A 17,896-nucleotide genomic window follows, 5' to 3' on the forward strand; every position below is an offset into this window, starting at 1 on the left:
ACACTGAACAGTGAGGAAAAAAACAAAAACATTGAATAGCAGCTCATTCAGTCACCACCACCATTTTGTGGACTGAATGAGGCTGATACACTGTGGTAAAAACCAGTATGTGACCACATAATTAATGGCTGTATCATTATTCATACACATAAGGGGGCAAATTAAAGTTGCACAGACTACCTTAATTCTGGTATTCCCCGTCTTTTGAGTGCTTGACTTTGCAACCTTAACATTCTTGTAATGTTGTTTTTGTGTGTGAGATACATATATACAATTTGACTTCACTCAGTAATAAAATACAGCAGCTGTTCAGAAAAACACAGCAGTTCAGTAACATAGAGAAACATTACACAACAGATTGAAAGACTAGAGCAGGAAGTGAAGAAGACTGTATCCAATTCAAACTAAAACAGGAATTTTTTAAAAGTATTATGTAAATGGAATTTGACCAGGACATTAGGACACTCCTGTACTTCCAAAAAGTGTCATAGGTCCTGACCATATATGGCCATTAAAGAACCTGTGTTTTAGGATTATCCAATACACGGTGCTTTTCTCAACTGCGATAGATAATACCATGCTAGATGACAGCTGGCACACTGAGGAGAATGCCACTTACTGACTATCTAAAAATGCCCTTTCCTGAACACTCCAAGTTTCCACCAAGCCAGATCCTATATAGGTTTTGGAGGTTTGCGTTCACAGTCCAAGGTGCAGAATGATGATGGATACAAAAATAGAATGACATTTAATATTCCAAACACATGTTAAATGAAGGATTTTAAATTAATAATAATTAAGAAAAATACATATATTTTAATACCATATACCTCCAGTTAACTCGTAGGAAACAAATATCAATATCCTCCTTTCTAGGAAACATAATGAACACATTATAGTACCTGTGTATGAAAACTGAACAAGATCCCACAGCGCATTAGGGTCTATGCCTTCCATTTTGATCTCCTCTTGCTTGGCCTCACAAACATCACTTGTGAACATGGCAGCAAAGTAGTCAGAGACAGAACTGAGAACAAGCCTACAAAAAAGTGACATAGGTGTCAGTAAAATTACTGCATTTCCATTAGTTCCCTAAAATGCTTACATTAAGAACACTCACGGATTTTTATTTGTTAAAAATGTTATTTTAATATAAGTACAAAGTAGTATCAGTATTTTATTAATATCTGTAGGTGGAGAGATATAAAATTACAAGTGGGCTAATGCTTCTCATTATAATTTGTTTTTGCATCACAGTGTAACTCAAGTGGTGCATAAGCACAGAAGTACAAAAGCAGAACAGGCAAATTGGTTTACAGTCTTAGTTGCTGAGGCTCTATCAGTCAGTATCAGAAATAATGTCACTTTTGTTAAGATAACCACCACGTGGGGTCAAAGCCAGATTATGAGAGAAACTGGTACCATGCATCAGAGGTGCTCTTAACACCTTCCAGAAAGGTCAGATTGTGGTACCTTTACTCACAGCAAGCAGTATCTGAACTCCACACATAACAAGTTAGATTTCAGTGGGATTATTTATAGTGTAAGGTACTATTAAACGTCACCAAAGACATCAAAATCTAGTGGAAACAAATTGTTTATTTAGGAGACAATACATATAGAAAATTAATTGCTTAATTGCTACCATCTATGGCTGGTTTGTCTGGGGACATAATTTGTATAAAACTAAGATACTGAAAGAAATATATATGAGGAATATCCTATTTTTAAGACCCAAACACCAGATCTTTAAACATTCATTCAAATGTCAACTTACAACCATGTGACGTTGGGCCCTTTGTCAGGCGTGGACATTTACAGAAAATAATAGGATCAGAAAATGTTTGGGGGGGACCTAAACACAGAATAAGTCCTACACACTGTAATAAACCACAACAATAGTCCTAGTCTTATATTCTCAGAACAGTCAATGCACAACTGCATAGCTGCAAGAGGGGGCAGGAACAGCCCTGGGAGATGCTCACTCCCCTTGCATGAGGATGTGTATTCAGTACCAATCGTCACATCCAGATCTGATACATTCACATACTTATTCTATCGGGCCTTTAATGACAATAAGAGAAAAATACATCACAATAAAGCACTTAAAAAAAAAGACAATACCTTTTATTTGGCTCTCAAGAGACTCCTAACTGATTCATGATCAAAGTATTATTTAATACTTGGAAACATTCTGTCAGATAAAGTCTGTCTCAAGTAGTAGATAGTAAGTCATTTTGTTTTAAATCTCACATCTAAGGCATGACCTTATTCCCATGTGACGAATCCCATATTGTTTTTATTTATTAATTATTGTCTTGGATTTAATAGCCTAGCTGTAAATTAGACAATTAGACTTTGAAGTAATGGCTGATTAAAAAAACATCAAAGGTTGGCTAAACTTCAAAGGAGAACTTTACTTCATTAAAATGCTATTCACAGATTCATAGGCTTCCGATGGATAAAAATACTGTGTAAAAATGCACTGATTAAATAAAGTTGAACAATATTCTTTTAAAACAATTAAATATCTTTTCTCTAATTTTCACCATTCATAACATAGCCATACATTATTGATGTTATATTATAACATATCCAAATAAAGGGAGAATTCCTGACCTAACTCAGAGGTGCAGTGGATGGAAGAAATATAGCAGTGAAGGACAGGAGTGCTATTCGTATCTCTTGCCAAGCCTCTCCAAGGGCAAGCAAGGGGATTGAGAAGAGGCTACTTGGACTAGCCATCTGCACTAGCACACCCACACAAATGAGCCAAGATTTTGTCTAGGGACTAGTTAGGATTTCTTTAAAAATAGCCTACAGCAACATCTGAGTAACATACTAACCGTGAAAAAATAGCTATATTAGCAACGGAAAAGACCAATAATTCCACAACATTCTAAAACTTTTTTCTCTTTAATATTATTTATTAAACAAGTGAAATTCAATTGAAAGACACTTCCTAATTAATTTTTTTTTGAAAGGTAACACTTTATTAAATCATACTAGTGCTTCACAAACATCCAATATTCAAATGGCATTAAATAAGAAGATATCAAAGGGCTCAATTAATCTATAGTTATCTACTACTTTCTGCACCTCTCGAGGCTACAACTAGTTGTAAATCTTGGCCTAGAGGTATGCTGACCTATTCAACAGAAAGGTCAGTTGTCTCATGGATGTCATTTACTTTTTTCCAACTACTGCCTTGGCCATGGGAATATACTAATGAATCTCTCTTCCTTTGAAGATCATTACATCCAGTTCTTCACATAGCTTCAGAGATGATTCATGGAGAGACAAATAATTTGTGGGGGGAGAGGAATTTAATCCAAGATACTGAAAGAAATATTGACTTCTTAATTGCACCAACCATTAGCTGGAATTGCAACCTGCTCCCAATAACCCCCAAAACTTTCCTGTTTCCACTTGCAACATGTTATGTACTGGCAAGCTTTTCCCATTTTATTTCTGTCTTACTTCTTTCATAGTACAATGATGCCTTATAATTTTCCCAGGAGTCTTGTGACAGTCTAGGCCCCTATGATCACTCTGTTAGAAAGTTATGATATATTTTGTACAAAGTACGTCTTGTGAGTATCATTTGACAACTCAGTCTGCTGAACATTACTGTCTTGGTAAAATGTGTGTATCAACATTGTATGTACAATTATAAGATTCTACTCTATAACAATGCTGTAACATGCTCCACAGTTAGAAAGCAGGCCAAAAAACAGTTTTGCAGAGACAACAAGACTATAACTTAGTTAACTGAACATTATCCAGCAGGGCAGAAAGTGTGAACAAGAAATTTACATTCCATCACAGGGATGACCTAAAACTCACACCCACAAGAGACTATTTTTCACTATGACTGAGCAAGAGTGTCTCTAGTACAAGAAATTGAATTATCAAGAGGGAAGAAAAATGCTTTATCTCACTCTCCTACTTCACCTCTGCTTATGACATCAATGACTCCTACAGAACTGAACTTTGTGGGGGGAGGGCGAGATCCTGGCTGAAAAGAAACTCAGCTGGTGGACTGCAAAATATCTGGTGAGAGAGATATTTTCTTTGAATCCCTTCTAGCTTGTTAAGTTAGATGTCAGTTGCATTTCATCTTTTATTTATTTTGTAACCAATCCTCACTTTTTATGCCTCTTTACTTTGAGACACTTAAAATCTTTCTTTTCGTTCTGGTAGTTATAAACTTATCTTATTGTTTTATCTTAACCAGTGTGTTTGGATTAAATGTGAGGGAAACTCCATTTGGGATAGCAATGCTGGTCATATCATTTTCCTGTGATGAAATGACAGACTTTACATGACCTTGCACTGTTCAGTAGTGTGCTGGGAAATATAGGACACGCATTTCTGGGGGAAAGTTTGGAACTAGAGAATCTTCTGGTGTTCTTCTGCAGTGTGATTCATGACTGGCTAGCTGGTAGCACTCAATGCTGTGTAACTGAGAGCAAGTTACAAGCTGGAGGCTGTGTGTTAACGAGCCATGTCATAAATATAAAGGGAAGGGTAAACCCCTTTGAAATCCCTCCTGGCCAGGGGAAAGCTCCTCTCACCTGTAAAGGGTTAAGAAGCTAAAGGTAACCTCGCTGGCACCTGACCAAAATGACCAATGAGGAGACAAGATACTTTCAAAAGCTGGGAGGAGGGAGAGAAACAAAGGGTCTGTGTGACTGTCTATATGCTTTTTTCTGCCGGGGATAGAACAGGAATGGAGTCTTAGAACTTTTAGTAAGTAATCTAGCTAGGTATGTGTTAGATTAGGATTTCTTTAAATGGCTGAGAAAAGAATTGTGCTGAATAGAATAACTATTTCTGTCTGTGTATCTTTTTTGTAACTTAAGGTTTTGCCTAGAGGGGTTCTCTATGTTTTTTAATCTAATTACCCTGTAAGATATCTACCATCCTGATTTTACAGGGGGGATTTCTTTATTTCTGTTTACTTCTATTTTTATTAAAAGTCTTCTTGTAAGAAAACTGAATGCTTTTTCATTGTTCTCAGATACAAGGGTTTGGGTCTGTGGTCACCTATGCAAATTGGTGAGGCTTTTTATCCAACATTTCCCAGGAAAGGGGGGGTGCAAGCGTTGGGAGGATTGTTCATTGTTCTTAAGATCCAAGGGTCTGGGTCTGTAGTCACCTAGGCAAATTGGTGAGGCTGTTTACCAAACCTTGTCCAGGAAGTGGGGTGCAAGGTTTTGGGAAGTATTTTGGGGGGAAGGACACGTCCAAACAGCTCTTCCCCAGTAACCAGTATTAGTTTGGTGGTGGTAGCGGCCAGTCCAAGGACAACGGGGGGAATATTTTGTACCTTGGGGAAGTTTTGACCTAAGCTGGTAAAGATAAGCTTAGGAGGTTTTTCATGCAGGTCCCCACATCTGTACCCTAGAGTTCAGAGCGGGGGAGGAACCTTGACAAGCCAGGAGTGGCTGTTCATGACTGAAGCAGTGTAAAAGGCATCCCAAGTTGGAGAACTGAGGGTTCACAGCTATTCAGCAGTCCAGATGGTATCCTGGGTAATGTCACAAGTCTACATACAACCGTCCAGTAACACAGCAGGAAACATCTTGGGGTTCCTTACTGCATAAGGACATTTAGGGCCTAATTCTTCTCATACTAGTTTATTCCATTGACTTCAGTGGAACTGCTTACAGCAGTGTAAATGAGAAGAGAAAGACACTAACGGCATCTGCTTCAGCATTCAGAAATATTTTACATTAAAAATATTGCCCTTTTTCTGAGGGTGAGACACAAAAGATATTTTACTTGATGCAGTAATGTAGAATTACATAAAAATACTTCATGTTATGGGTCTGCAGAAAATGCTCGATTTTAAAATAGGCAACCTGGTTTGAATAAAAATAGAGATGAACCTTCACCAGAAATTACTGGAGAAAGCATTCCCTCAAAATCAAAATAATCTGATTACGTCTCTCTACCATTCATTCTTTATTTGCTACCCTTGGTACATCATGGTTTCAACAGGTATTGGAAGCGGAAAAACAAAAATGAAGGCTACAGTAGGGGAACTGTATCCTGAAAAGCAATGATTGTGAAAAGGAGTTAGTGCTCAAAGTGGACTAGGAACAAAAAATGAGCTTCCAGGGTGGCCAGAAAGGTTAATGCAGCCCGTGAATGCACAAACAGGTGAGTAGGAGTCCTTCAGGAGCTCAATCTGTTCAATTTATCAAAAAGAAGGCTGAAAGGTGACTAGATCGTAGTGTCTAAGTAGCTTCACAGGGAGAAAATACCAAGTATTAAAGAGCTCTTTAACCTAGTGGAGAAAGGTATAACAAGAAACATTTACTGGAAGTTGAAGGCCAACAAATTCAATCAGATATAAGGAGCATATGTTTGACAGTGGAGGTGACTAGCCACTGAGACAAGCTACCAAAGAAGTGGTGGATTCTCCATCTTGTGATGTCTCCAACTCAAGATTGGATGCTTTTAGTAAAACACAGGTTACTGGGCTCAATACAGGGGTAACTGGGTGAAATTCTATTGCCTGTGTGTTATGCAGGAGGTCAGACAAGATGATCTAGTCATCCCTTCAACCTTAAAAAGATTATGAATCTGATCTCTTGAGCTGTGTTCTGTTACCATGACAAGCAGGGTGGCAGAACTGGGCAATTTACTTTTTGCTAATTAAGTCTAAAATGGGTTTCCATATTTATTTTTGTATTTTCCTGTAGCACCACTTTTCATATAAATATCTACAAGAAGAAGTTTGTGGGGAAGAAAAGTTAGGATAAGAGGGCTAGGTTCACAAAGGGAATTAGGTGTTGCAATGCCTATTCAAAACTCAGTGGGATGCACAAAGCTTGAGTTAGGCACTCAGGCTTCCTACAAAATGAGTGTAGGGAAACGGGCACCTAAAAATGGGATTCACAAAAGCCGGCATGCTGAGCAGGGAGCTACCTAAGATAGCTAACAGGAGATGCCAATGAGGGGCATGTGTGTTAAGCATCACCCTCTCAGGGAGTTCAGTCTAGCATAAGCATCGGCAACTTTTGGCACGTGGCCCATCAGGGAAATCTGCTCACGGGCCGGGATGGTTTATTTACCTGCAGCATCCGCAGGTTCGGCCAATCGCAGCCTCCACTGGCCGCGGTTCTCCATTCCAGGCCAATGGGGCTGCGGGAAGCGGCGGCCAGCACATCCCTCGGCCCATGCTGGTTCCCGCAGCCCCCATTGGCCTGGAACGGTGAATTGTGGCCAGTGGGAGCTGTGATTGGCCGAACCTGCGGATGCTGCAGGTAGACAAACTGCCCCGGCCCCCCAGCGGATTTCCCTGACGGGCTGCATGCCAAGGTTGCCAATCCCTGGTTTAGCACCTATCTCTGTTTGGGATTCTCAGCTCTGAACCCTCTGCTGGAGTCAGGCATCTAAATAATCCGGTGGGTGGAAGGTGGGGGGAGGGGGGAAGGAGATCCTTCATTACTGTCAACCCGGAGGTTAGGGTACTCACCCCAGATGTGGGAGACTCCTACTTCACGTCTCCCCTCCACCTGATAAGAAGGGATTTGAACAGTGATCTGCCACCTCTCAGATGAGTGCTCTAACCACACTACCTAGAATGCTGTCTTTCGGGGATAACATTCTAATGTCTCTCTCCTTATTCATTGTAGAGGGAGCCTACACATGTAACTGAGGTTTTGTAGATCGCATTGTTGTTCCAGTGATTTTCTGGTTGCCGAAAAGATAGGATTTGTGACACTCAGCATTGCAATGCTCAAGTCCCTTTTTGGACCCAGGCCTAAATTTCTTTTGATTTTGTGAGGGAGGATGGTCTGTGGTCCCCTTGTCTGGGGCCCAGACAAATTCCTCCCCAGTTTTGGATTCTTGATGCCCTGAAGAGAACTACACAAAGTCCGTGACAGAAGAGGCAGCTGACACCTCCGCTCTCCAGAAAAAGGAGGGAGCCCATGAATGCTGGACATTGGTTGGCCCATCCGGCCATTACTCTTTTGTTCTAAATTTGCTTCCTGGAAATTAACATTTTGTTTGAATACCTTTTATTCTTTCATTGCTTGTAGGATAGTTAGTGCTTTCTCCCTCTCTGTAGACAGTTTTATTTTGGTGACTATTAGCACTAACAGGAGTCCTTTGTGGGCTATTGCAGTCATAACAGTCATTAATCTGAGTACTTCCTCATATTGATTTTAGACCTTTGACTATTTCTTTCCATTATTATTTGATCACTGAGTAATCCAGCACTATGTGCTTGCATTTGTCCATTTCTGGTTTATATCCGCAGAGAAATTCAGGCCTGCTAATTTCACTTTATAGGGTGCTGATAGGAGTTTTAGGTGCACTATAATTTTAGAATGGTACATGTAGGGCTTTGTAAATTTGGTTTATTATGTCTGCCTTTTATTCATGTCAGACTGTATGCTCACCCTGCATCATATTACCATAAAACTTTCTCAAGAGCCATATTTGACTGTCTATCTATTCTCAGGAATTAGTAATGGAAATTTATTTTAGCTTCAGTAATGTAAGAGCCAGAATATAATCCAGCTGACATAGGGATGTAAGGCAGAGTAACACATCACTTAACTTCCCTGATTCTCTGATACACATTCAGGATGGGAAGCAGAAGCTATGTCACCAGTACTTCTCCCTCCCCTCCATATTAGGGAGTGGACAGAGATGGGTGAGGAGTGGAAAGAGCCACAGTTGTTCCTTCCAATATATTGGGTAGCATAGCTGGGCCATCATGACAGAGTAATAATCTGGACAAGGCCATTCTTAAACTCTGGGTTTCAGCCTAGGCTACTCTTGTGGCAGTGCAGCTATGTGCCAGCCTGTATTCAGGGCTACTTCTAAATACATAATCTAGCCCTAAATGACATGTTTCAGAGTAGCAGCCGTGTTAGTCTGTATCCTCAAAAAGAACAGGAGTACTTGTGGCACCTTAGAGACTAACAAATTTATATGAGCATAAGCTTTCGTGAGCTACAGCTCACTTCATCAGATGCATGCAGTGGAAAATACAGTGGGGAGATTTTATATACACAGAGAACATGAAACAATGGGTGTTACCATACACACTGTAACAAGAGTGATCGGGTAAGGTGAGCTATTACCAGCAGGACAGAAGAAAAACCTTTTATAGTGATAATCAAGGTGGGCCATTTCCAGCAGTTGACAAGAACGTGTGAGGAAAAGTAGGGGGGGAAATAAACATGGGGAAATAGTTTTACTTTGTGTAATGACACATCCACAACCAGTCTTTACTCAAGCCTAAGTTAATTGTATCCAGTTTGCAAATTAATTTCAATTCAGCAGTCTCTTATTGCAGTCTGTTTTTGAAGTTTTTTTGTTGAAGAATTGCCACTTTTAGGTCTGTAATCAAGTGACCAGAGAGATTGAAGTGTTCTCCGACTGGTTTTTGAATGTTATAATTCTTGACGTCTGATTTGTGTCCATTTATTCTTTTACATAGAGACTGTTCGGTTTGGCCAACATACATGGCAGAGGGGCATTGCTGGCACGTGATGGCATATATCACACTGATAGATGTGCAGGTGAACGAGCCTCTGATAGTGTGGCTGATGTGATTAGGCCCTATGATGGTGTCCCTTGAATAGCTATGTGGACACAGTTGGCAACGGGCTTTGTTGCAAGGATAGGTTCCTGGGTTAGTGTTTTTGTTGTGTGGTGTGTGGTTGCTGGTGACTATTTGCTTCAGGTTGGGGAGCTGTCTGTAAGCAAGGACTGGCCTGTCTCCCAAGATCTGTGAGAGTGAGGGGTCGTCCTTCAGGATAGGTTGTAGATCCTTGATGATGCGCTGGAGAGGTTTTAGTTGGGGGCTGAAGGTGATGGCTAGCGGCGTTCTGTTATTTTCTTTGTTGGGCCTGTCCTGTAGTAGGTAACTTCTGGCTCTGTCAATCTGTTTCTTCACTTCAGCAGGTGGGTATTGTAGTTGTAAGAATGCTTGATAAAGATCTTGTAGGTGTTTGTCTCTATCTGAGGGTTGGAGCAAATCTGGTTGTATCATAGAGCTTGGCTGCAGACAATGGATCGTGTGGTGTGATCTGGATGAAAACTGGAGGCATGTAGGTAAGTATAGCGGTCAGTATAATGGTCAGTTCCTCACATGTCTTGTCAACTGCTTGAAATGGCCCACCTTGATTATCACTACAAAAGATTTTTTGTTTGTTTGTTTGTTTTTTCCTCTTCTGCTGGTAATAGCTCACCTTACCTGATCACTCTTGTTACAGTGTGTATGTTAACACCCATTGTTTCATATTCTCTGTGTATATAAGATCTCCCCACTGTATTTTCCACTGCATGCATCCAATGAAGTGAGCTGTAGCTTGTTAGGATATAGATATTCAGGCCTGTCTGCAAAGGCCTGTACTTTAAGAATTTAGGGGTATTCTTATCACTTGGCTAGTTAGAGAGAAATAAAAGAAAGAATCAAAATCACTGTCTGCTGGTGTAAGGGCCTTCTCTTACTGTGACAGTCTGAGGCCCTGCTCTTAGGCTAAGGCCTTTGGCAAAGCAGCAGAGGCAGCCATAAGCTGGGAAGCGAACAGTCACATCCTCACATTCCAAACTAGTCACATTGAAATAAGGTGCTATTGGGCTGTCAGGCACTATCAGGACAGGATTGTATTCCTGTCACCTCCACAGAAAGGGAAGTGCCTAGAAAATGTAAAAGGAAACTTAGTTTGATAGCATCCTGTCTGACAAGAACTCACTTATCAATAGCTGGGATGTGAAATCCTCACTTCTGTATTGTTTTGTCATTATAGTTCCCACTTTGCTATTGTTTATTGGCATGGTCTCTGTCTGGTTCTGTGATTGTTTCTGTCTGCTGTATAATTAATTTTGCTGAGTGTAAACTAATTAAGGTGGTGTGATATCATTGGTTAGCTAATCATGTTACAATATGTTAGGATTGGTTAGTTAAATTTCAGTAGAATGATTGGTTAAGGTATAGCTAAGAATATTACTATATAAATTAGGGGCAAACAGGAAGTAAGTTGGGATTCAAAAATAAGGAAAAAGGAACTTGTATTTAAGCTTGCTGGAAGTTCACCCCAATAAACATCGAATTGTTTGCACCTTTGGACTTCGGGTATTGTTGCTCTCTGTTCATGCGAGAAGGACCAGGGAAGTGGGAGAGTGAAGGAATAAGCTCTCTAACATAGCTCACAAAAGCTTATGCTCAAATAAATTTGTTAGTCTCTAAGGTGCCAAAAGTACTCCTTTTCTTTTAGCCCTAAATGCACGCTTTCAGGAAAAAATCTATAAACATCTTAGAGAAAACACAAAAATGATATATTTTTAAAGTAATAATCTGTTAATATACAAAGTGTATTCAAATACTGCAGATGAAATCAACAGAAAAATGAAAAATAAACAAACTGTTACCTTCCTTTCGTAACTGTTGTTCTTCAAGATGTGTTGCTCATGGCCAATCCATTCTAGGTGTGTGTATGCCCATGTGCACAATTGTCAGAGACTTTTTCCTTAGCGGTAGCCATAGGGCCAGCTGTGGTGCCCTCTGGAGTGCCGTGCTCATGCGGCGGTATATCAGGCGCAGCTGGCCCTACACCCTCTTGGTTCCTTCTTGCCAGCAACTCCGACAAAGGGGTAAGAGGGTGGGTAATGTAATGGACATGAGCAACTCATCTTGAAGAACAACAAATATGAAAGGCAGGTAACCATTTTTTTCTTCTTTGAGTGCTTGCTTGTGTTGATTCCATTCTAGGTGACTCACAGGCAGTATCTAGGGAGGTGGGCTTGGAGTTCACTGCTTGGCAGCTTGCGGTACTGCTCTACCAGAGACAGCATTGTCCCTGGCCTGCTGGGTAAGCACATAGTGGGACATGAAGGTATGGACGAATGACCAGGTGGCTGCTCTATGGAAGTTCTGAATAGGCACTTGTGCCAAAAGGGCTGCTGAAGAGGCCTGCGCCCTGGTAGAGTGGGTGGTGATGATCGCGTTGGGGTGGGGGAGAACCTTTGCTTAATCATAGCAAAAGCGAATGCACACAATGATCAGGAGGAAATTATCTGAGCAGAAAAAGGGTGACCTTTCATCCTGTCGGCCACAGCAACAAATAATTGTGTCGACTTATGGAATGGGTGGTCCTGTCAATGTAGAAGGCCAGAGCCCTCTTGATGTCCAGGGCATATAGCCTGCATTCCTCCTCTGACTTATGTGTGTGGAAGTATAACATTGTATAAGGGGACATGCTGGATACATTGTATATGAGAGGGCATGCCAAAACATGTTACAAAGTATCTGAGGGAGCACAGGTAGGGACAGTTAGCTTTTGAATGGAGAAGCAATTAAGATAGAGCCAGCACGTCTAAGAAGCAGGCATCAGAATGGAAGGTGTGAAGGGCAATTAGTTAAGTTAACTGGAAGCTGTTAAAGGAGATTGTTAAGGGTGGCAGGTAATTGAAGATACGTGACTGGTCTCAGGGATCTCGAAGGGTGGTGACTAAAATCTTTTTCTTCTTTTGTCTGTAACTTCTCTGTAACTTGTTCTCCAAAAAAACTGTATAAATTAAAAGACTCAAGCCCCACTCGGGGGGCTCACTTCTAAATGTATTAGCAGAGCAGCTTTGCTAATAAAACAGAGTGGTCTGATAAATTGTGAGTCTGAGTCAAACTTTGACAATTTGGAGGTCCCACCGAGATGGCAAGCGGTTTCACTGAGGCTGTGTGATCCCTGACTGCCTTGCAGGATGATCGTGGCAGCTGGCGCCTGGACGCTTAGTCCAAGCGATCCTCCACAAGACAGAAAGGTACACAGCAGCAGCGCAGTCTATGCCATTGAACTTGTTGGTTCCCACTCTGTTCGGGTAGGGGTCTTTGGATCCAGCTTCTGGAATTAGACGTCTCAGGTAATTATTATTTTTGTGCTTTAACCGGTTTGAGGACTGTCTTGTCTTTGTGTCTATCCGTCTTCCCTGTGGTGTGTGTGTGAATCTGGGAGCCATCTCTGTCCGGAGACTGGCTGACTAAGGGGTCCCAGTCCCCACGGTCTGAATAAGTGGAATCTGCACAGCTGGAGCCGCACCATGCCTTGGGTATAACCCCTGGTGTGAAAGCAAGGGCAGCTGAGGCAGTAGCCTGTGGGCTCCTTTCTGTGTGTTGCACCGGGTACCGCTCTGCTGAGCCCAAATTTCCTTCTTGTGTGAGTGCTGTGTGAAGTCCTCCTGGATGGGTAATCAGAAGTCTAAGGTAGAACAGTTCCCTAAGGGAACTCCAGCTTATTTTATGTATTTTAGGAGGGGTCCGGACTCTTGTAGGTTTCTTGAAAAATGGTCCAAATTAGCTCTAGAGAACCCCAAATTACAGTGGCCACTGTTAGATTCTTGGGACAAGGATCGAGTGGACGCTTTAAAAAGCAAACTCATCCTCCCAAAAACCAAATTGGAGAGAGGAGAAGTAGACTGCTTCATTCAGTGGTGGGAAGAGGCAAATCGTAGATGGACTGAGTCAAAACTCACCTCTCATAAAAATTCTATCAAAAAACTAACAGTTCAGTTGGATGCAGTCTCTCCCACCACTAGTGTGAGCGCTCCCCTTTGCCCAGTCCTGTGCAATGATCCGGATCAAACCCGACCCCCACCATACTCCTGCGCAAATAAGAAATCAGAAAAGGAAAAATCTTCAGTGACTAGAGATAATGAAAGTGAAGAAGATACCCTCATTGGCCTCGCAGCTCTGCAAAATATTATGAAGAAGAAATCCAAAGCAGACTGCAAAGATTCTCTTGACATCTCTTCTTGGAAAAGAGAACCTGATGGGAGGTTAATGAGAGACTCTGATCAAACTGTTGTGGCACCCTTATGAGTCCTTAAAATGGGAGAAAGTGAGTCCATATGGGATTATAAGCCCTGGACTCGTACGGAACTTTTATCTATAGTTAAAAGTTTTCCCAAACCACAGGAAAACTCTGTCAAATTTGCTGAGGAGTTTCTGTTAATCTGTGAAACCTCTAAACCCTCTGAGACAGATCTCCTCCAACTGTGTAAATTGTTAGCTCCTGCCAGTTATTATGAAAAATGGTTGGCTGCCGCAGACTGGCCAGCTGAGGCACGCCACTCAACCATAAAAAGTACTGGCCCAGATTTGGCATACAGAGACCCGTGTATGGCTCTTTGGAAGTGCCTGCATCAAGCCATTCCCAAAGTGTGGTCTCCTAAAACAAACTGGACAGCAATACGTTGCTGTAAGCAAGGGCAAGGAGAAAGCCCAGGCGACTATAGGTCCCGGCTAACTGATATTTTCCTACAACATTCAGGAATACAAGAGCCCGATGTAAATGGGTAGGGGGCCTTGGCACATGCATTTTTTGATGGTCTTCTCCCTGCCACAGGCAGCATGTTAAAACAAATAAGTGTGGGATGGGAGACTGAAACCATGGACAAATTGCTGGCAGTAGCAGAGCATTGCCACCGCACTTTAAAAAGGAAAGGAGGAACAGTCCTCCCAAAAGTTAATGGCTCTGCAGATACAGCATTATTCAGGACTAAGCAGACCACACCGGGGACAGGGATGGGGTTGCGAAAGGGGGTGGGGGGCTGGATTAACTGGGGTTTGTAACTACTGTAAACAGCCTGGACACTGGAAAAAAGAGTGTCCAAGACGACCTAATAATTGTATGGGAAATCAAGTGAACCCCCCGCTGGTTCCTCCAGCTGATCCCCAACCCTATTTTTCACCCCAACAATGACGGGATGCTGGGGAACCTCACAAAGTTTTAGCTCCCTTATTACCTCTGTCCCCTACTGGAGAATGTGTCCTGACTGTAAATGATCTCTCTCTCCCTTTCCTTGTTGATACTGGAGCTTCTCCATTCCAAAGCTAACAGTCCCTACGTGTGCTCCCTCAGATACTTTGTAACATGTTTTGGCATGCCCTCTCATATACAATGTATCCAGCATGTCCCCTTATAAAATGTTATACTTCCACATGTGGCTTTGGAAAGAAAACCAGTAAGTAAATGTCATGGCTCGAATGAAACTGAGAGACTACCTTAGGGAGGAAGGCCTGGTGCGGTCTTAGCTGGATCTTGTCCTTGTAGAAGACCGTATAAAGCCAACGTGACACCTGAATCTCAGATACCCAGCAGTCCAACATCACTGCAACCAGGAACACCACCTTCCAGGGGATGAGAAGGAGAGAGAGCAGGAAGCCAAAGCCTCAAAGGGAGGACCCGTGAGCCACGACAGCACCAGATTCAAGTTCCACGGAGGAACAGGATCCCTGATGTGTGGGTAGAGGTGATCCAGGCCCTTAAGGAATCTGGCCATGATATCCTGAGAGAAAACCACCTGCCTTCAAGAGGTGGGTGAAAGGCCAAAATGGCCGCTAGATGGACTTTGATGGATGAGAGTAACAAGCCCTGAAGCTTGAGGTGCAGGAGGTAGTCTAGAATGAGCTGCAATGGGGCTCGCTTGGGACAGACCCCCTTATTCACCATCCAGCAGGTGAATTGCTTCATTTGGCCAGGTAGGTGGCACTGGTGGAGGGCTTTCTACTGCCCAACATGACTCAATGGACCTCGGACGAGCACTGCCATTCTTGCGCGTTTAGCCATGCAGCAGCCAAGCTGTCAGGTGAAGCACTGCCAGGTTTGGGTGCAGGAGACTGCTGTAGTTCACGGACAGAAGGTCCACCCTGAGTGGCATCCAGAACAGAGTTGCCACTGAGAGGTCCAGCAGAGTGCTGAACGAATGCTGGTGCAGCCACGCCGGCGCTATGCTGATGACCTTCACCCTATCCAGTTTGATCTTCTTGAGGACCCTGGGAAGCAATGGCACTGGAAGAAAGGTGTACATCAGAGCCCCCAACCACGGGAGCAGGAAGGCATCTGACAGGGATCCCTCGTCCCTGCCCTGGAACGAGCAAAAGACGTGGCATTTTCTGTTCCACCTGGACACAAACAGGTCCACTTGGGGAGTTCCTCACCTATGGAAGATAGAACTGACCACCTCCGGGTGAAGGGACCACTCGTGGTGAGATGAGAATGTCCTGCTGAGGCGGTCTGCCCAGGTATTCCTGGCCCTCGGGAGGTGAGCGGCCACAAGATGGATGTTGCGCTGCAGACAGAAATCCCAGAGCTGGAGAGCTTCCTGACAGAGGGAAGGCAACCTGGCTCCCCCCATCTGTTGATGTAGAAGACCGTGGCGGTGTTGTCCATTAGGACCTGAACCGCCCTGCCTTGTGAGTCCGAAAGGTTTGGTAGGCTAGGCGAACCAACCTGATCTCCCTGATGTTGATGTGCAGGGACCAATCGTGACTGACCTTGAGTACTGAGATCACCCAGGTGGACTCCCCAACTGAGGTCCGAAGCATCGGAGATGAGAGTCACTGACTAGACCGAGGTCGCGAAGGGGGTCTCCCTCCAGCACCGATGTGGGATCTTGCCACCAGGTAAGGGATGACAGTACACTGTCTGGAATCCTGATCACCCAGTCCATACTATGCCAGTTGGAGACATAGACCGACGCCAGCCATGCCTGTACAGGCCTGAGGCAGAGTCGCACATGCCAGACCTTGTAAGTTCATGCTGCTATGTTGCCCAACAGTCTTTCAAATGTGATTATCTAGATTTATTGTGTTGCTTTCCTGTTTGTTCTTCCAGGAACCCCATATAAAGTTAGATCAATACATTCATACAGGAAATTCTAATAATCAACTATAATTATACAGTAATCTCACCTCACTCACCAGGTCCTCACACTGTTGATACCATTGTAACATATCACTCTTCTTGGATTATATAGCAGCCTCATCCATCACAAAGTCAGAGAACTTTTGGAATTAAGCTTTCAGTCTCAAACTATCATTACGCAAAGCTTCATATGAAACACTTACTATAACTCTATGGGATAGCTTATCAGTGCTGCTACAACTACTCTGTATTATTTAGACATGAAAAGGAAAGCTTAACCAAACCCACTCAGGCTTTCTTTGTTCAAGAAGTCAACAGGCAGCTTTGAGTTAGCACAGCTCTAATGTAGCTCTGCTCCTTGATCCTGGTATATAAGACATATCCAGAAGTAGGAGACATAGCTGTGACATCACTACTGATTAGTGATCCTTAGCTGCTGAAATGGATCCTTTGAGGTTGTAAGCAGCTGACACAACTTTGAGCAGCTTTGATTCTGCTCTGCATTGCACATTGGGACCAGACTGGCAGCCACAAGATCAGGCAATTGAAAAGGTGGCTAAAAGTCATTTTGTGTTTCCCCCTAACCCTGACACTATGCTGAATGTTAAAAGGCTGGCTCTGAGTATTAAGGTGTTTCAAAAATAAACTAATCTTCATTCACATTTGTGGGGTAATGCTGTACCCCACAAGCAAATATGACATGATAGCTCATGAACTAGTGGCCCTCCACTATGCTATTTTAGGGCATTGTCACCTACACACATGTACACAGTTCAGAAAAAAAGGTATGAAAAAGATTTGTCTATATCAAAAAAGGACAAATGTACCTCAGACATGTTGAACTGTTACCCTATATTTTTAATGGCTCTACCTTGTATTCTAATAGCATATGTTAATTACTAACAGCAGTGACAGTGGCAGCAGAATACAGTCTCACCCTAAGATGAAGGTACTCCAGGGATGTTAGTCCCTTCAAATCCAGCCTTGTTAGCAACAGTTGACTCTGTGTTGAGGATGCCTGTCTTCCTTTGCCTAACATTCCTGAGGGGATTTTCTGTCTAGGAATTGTGCTCCAAATACTGAAAACACAGAAGACTCTTAAGGGGATTTTCTGTTTTGTATAATTCAAGATGGTGAACAAAAGGGCATGTTGTTCTGCTTCTGATCTTATAAAAATGATTCATAACTCTGAAAGCCAGTTGTTGTGTGATGACAACGTATTA

General features: G+C 42.6%; 1 protein-coding gene across 2 annotated transcripts in view; it reads right to left on the reverse strand.

Annotated features, from left to right (window-relative positions):
* KLHL1 (kelch like family member 1) overlaps positions 1–17,896 on the reverse strand; it is a 456,335-nt gene that overhangs the window by 287,579 nt on the left and 150,860 nt on the right. For both annotated transcript variants that reach the window (XM_077806888.1, XM_077806880.1), the window contains one exon: positions 903–1,039. In XM_077806888.1, the coding sequence (XP_077663014.1) occupies positions 903–1,039 (137 nt within the window). The remainder of the gene's footprint in view (positions 1–902; positions 1,040–17,896) is intronic.

The sequence above is a fragment of the Eretmochelys imbricata genome, chromosome 1 (genome assembly GCF_965152235.1).
Source record: "Eretmochelys imbricata isolate rEreImb1 chromosome 1, rEreImb1.hap1, whole genome shotgun sequence".
NCBI classification, from domain to species: domain Eukaryota; kingdom Metazoa; phylum Chordata; order Testudines; family Cheloniidae; genus Eretmochelys; species Eretmochelys imbricata.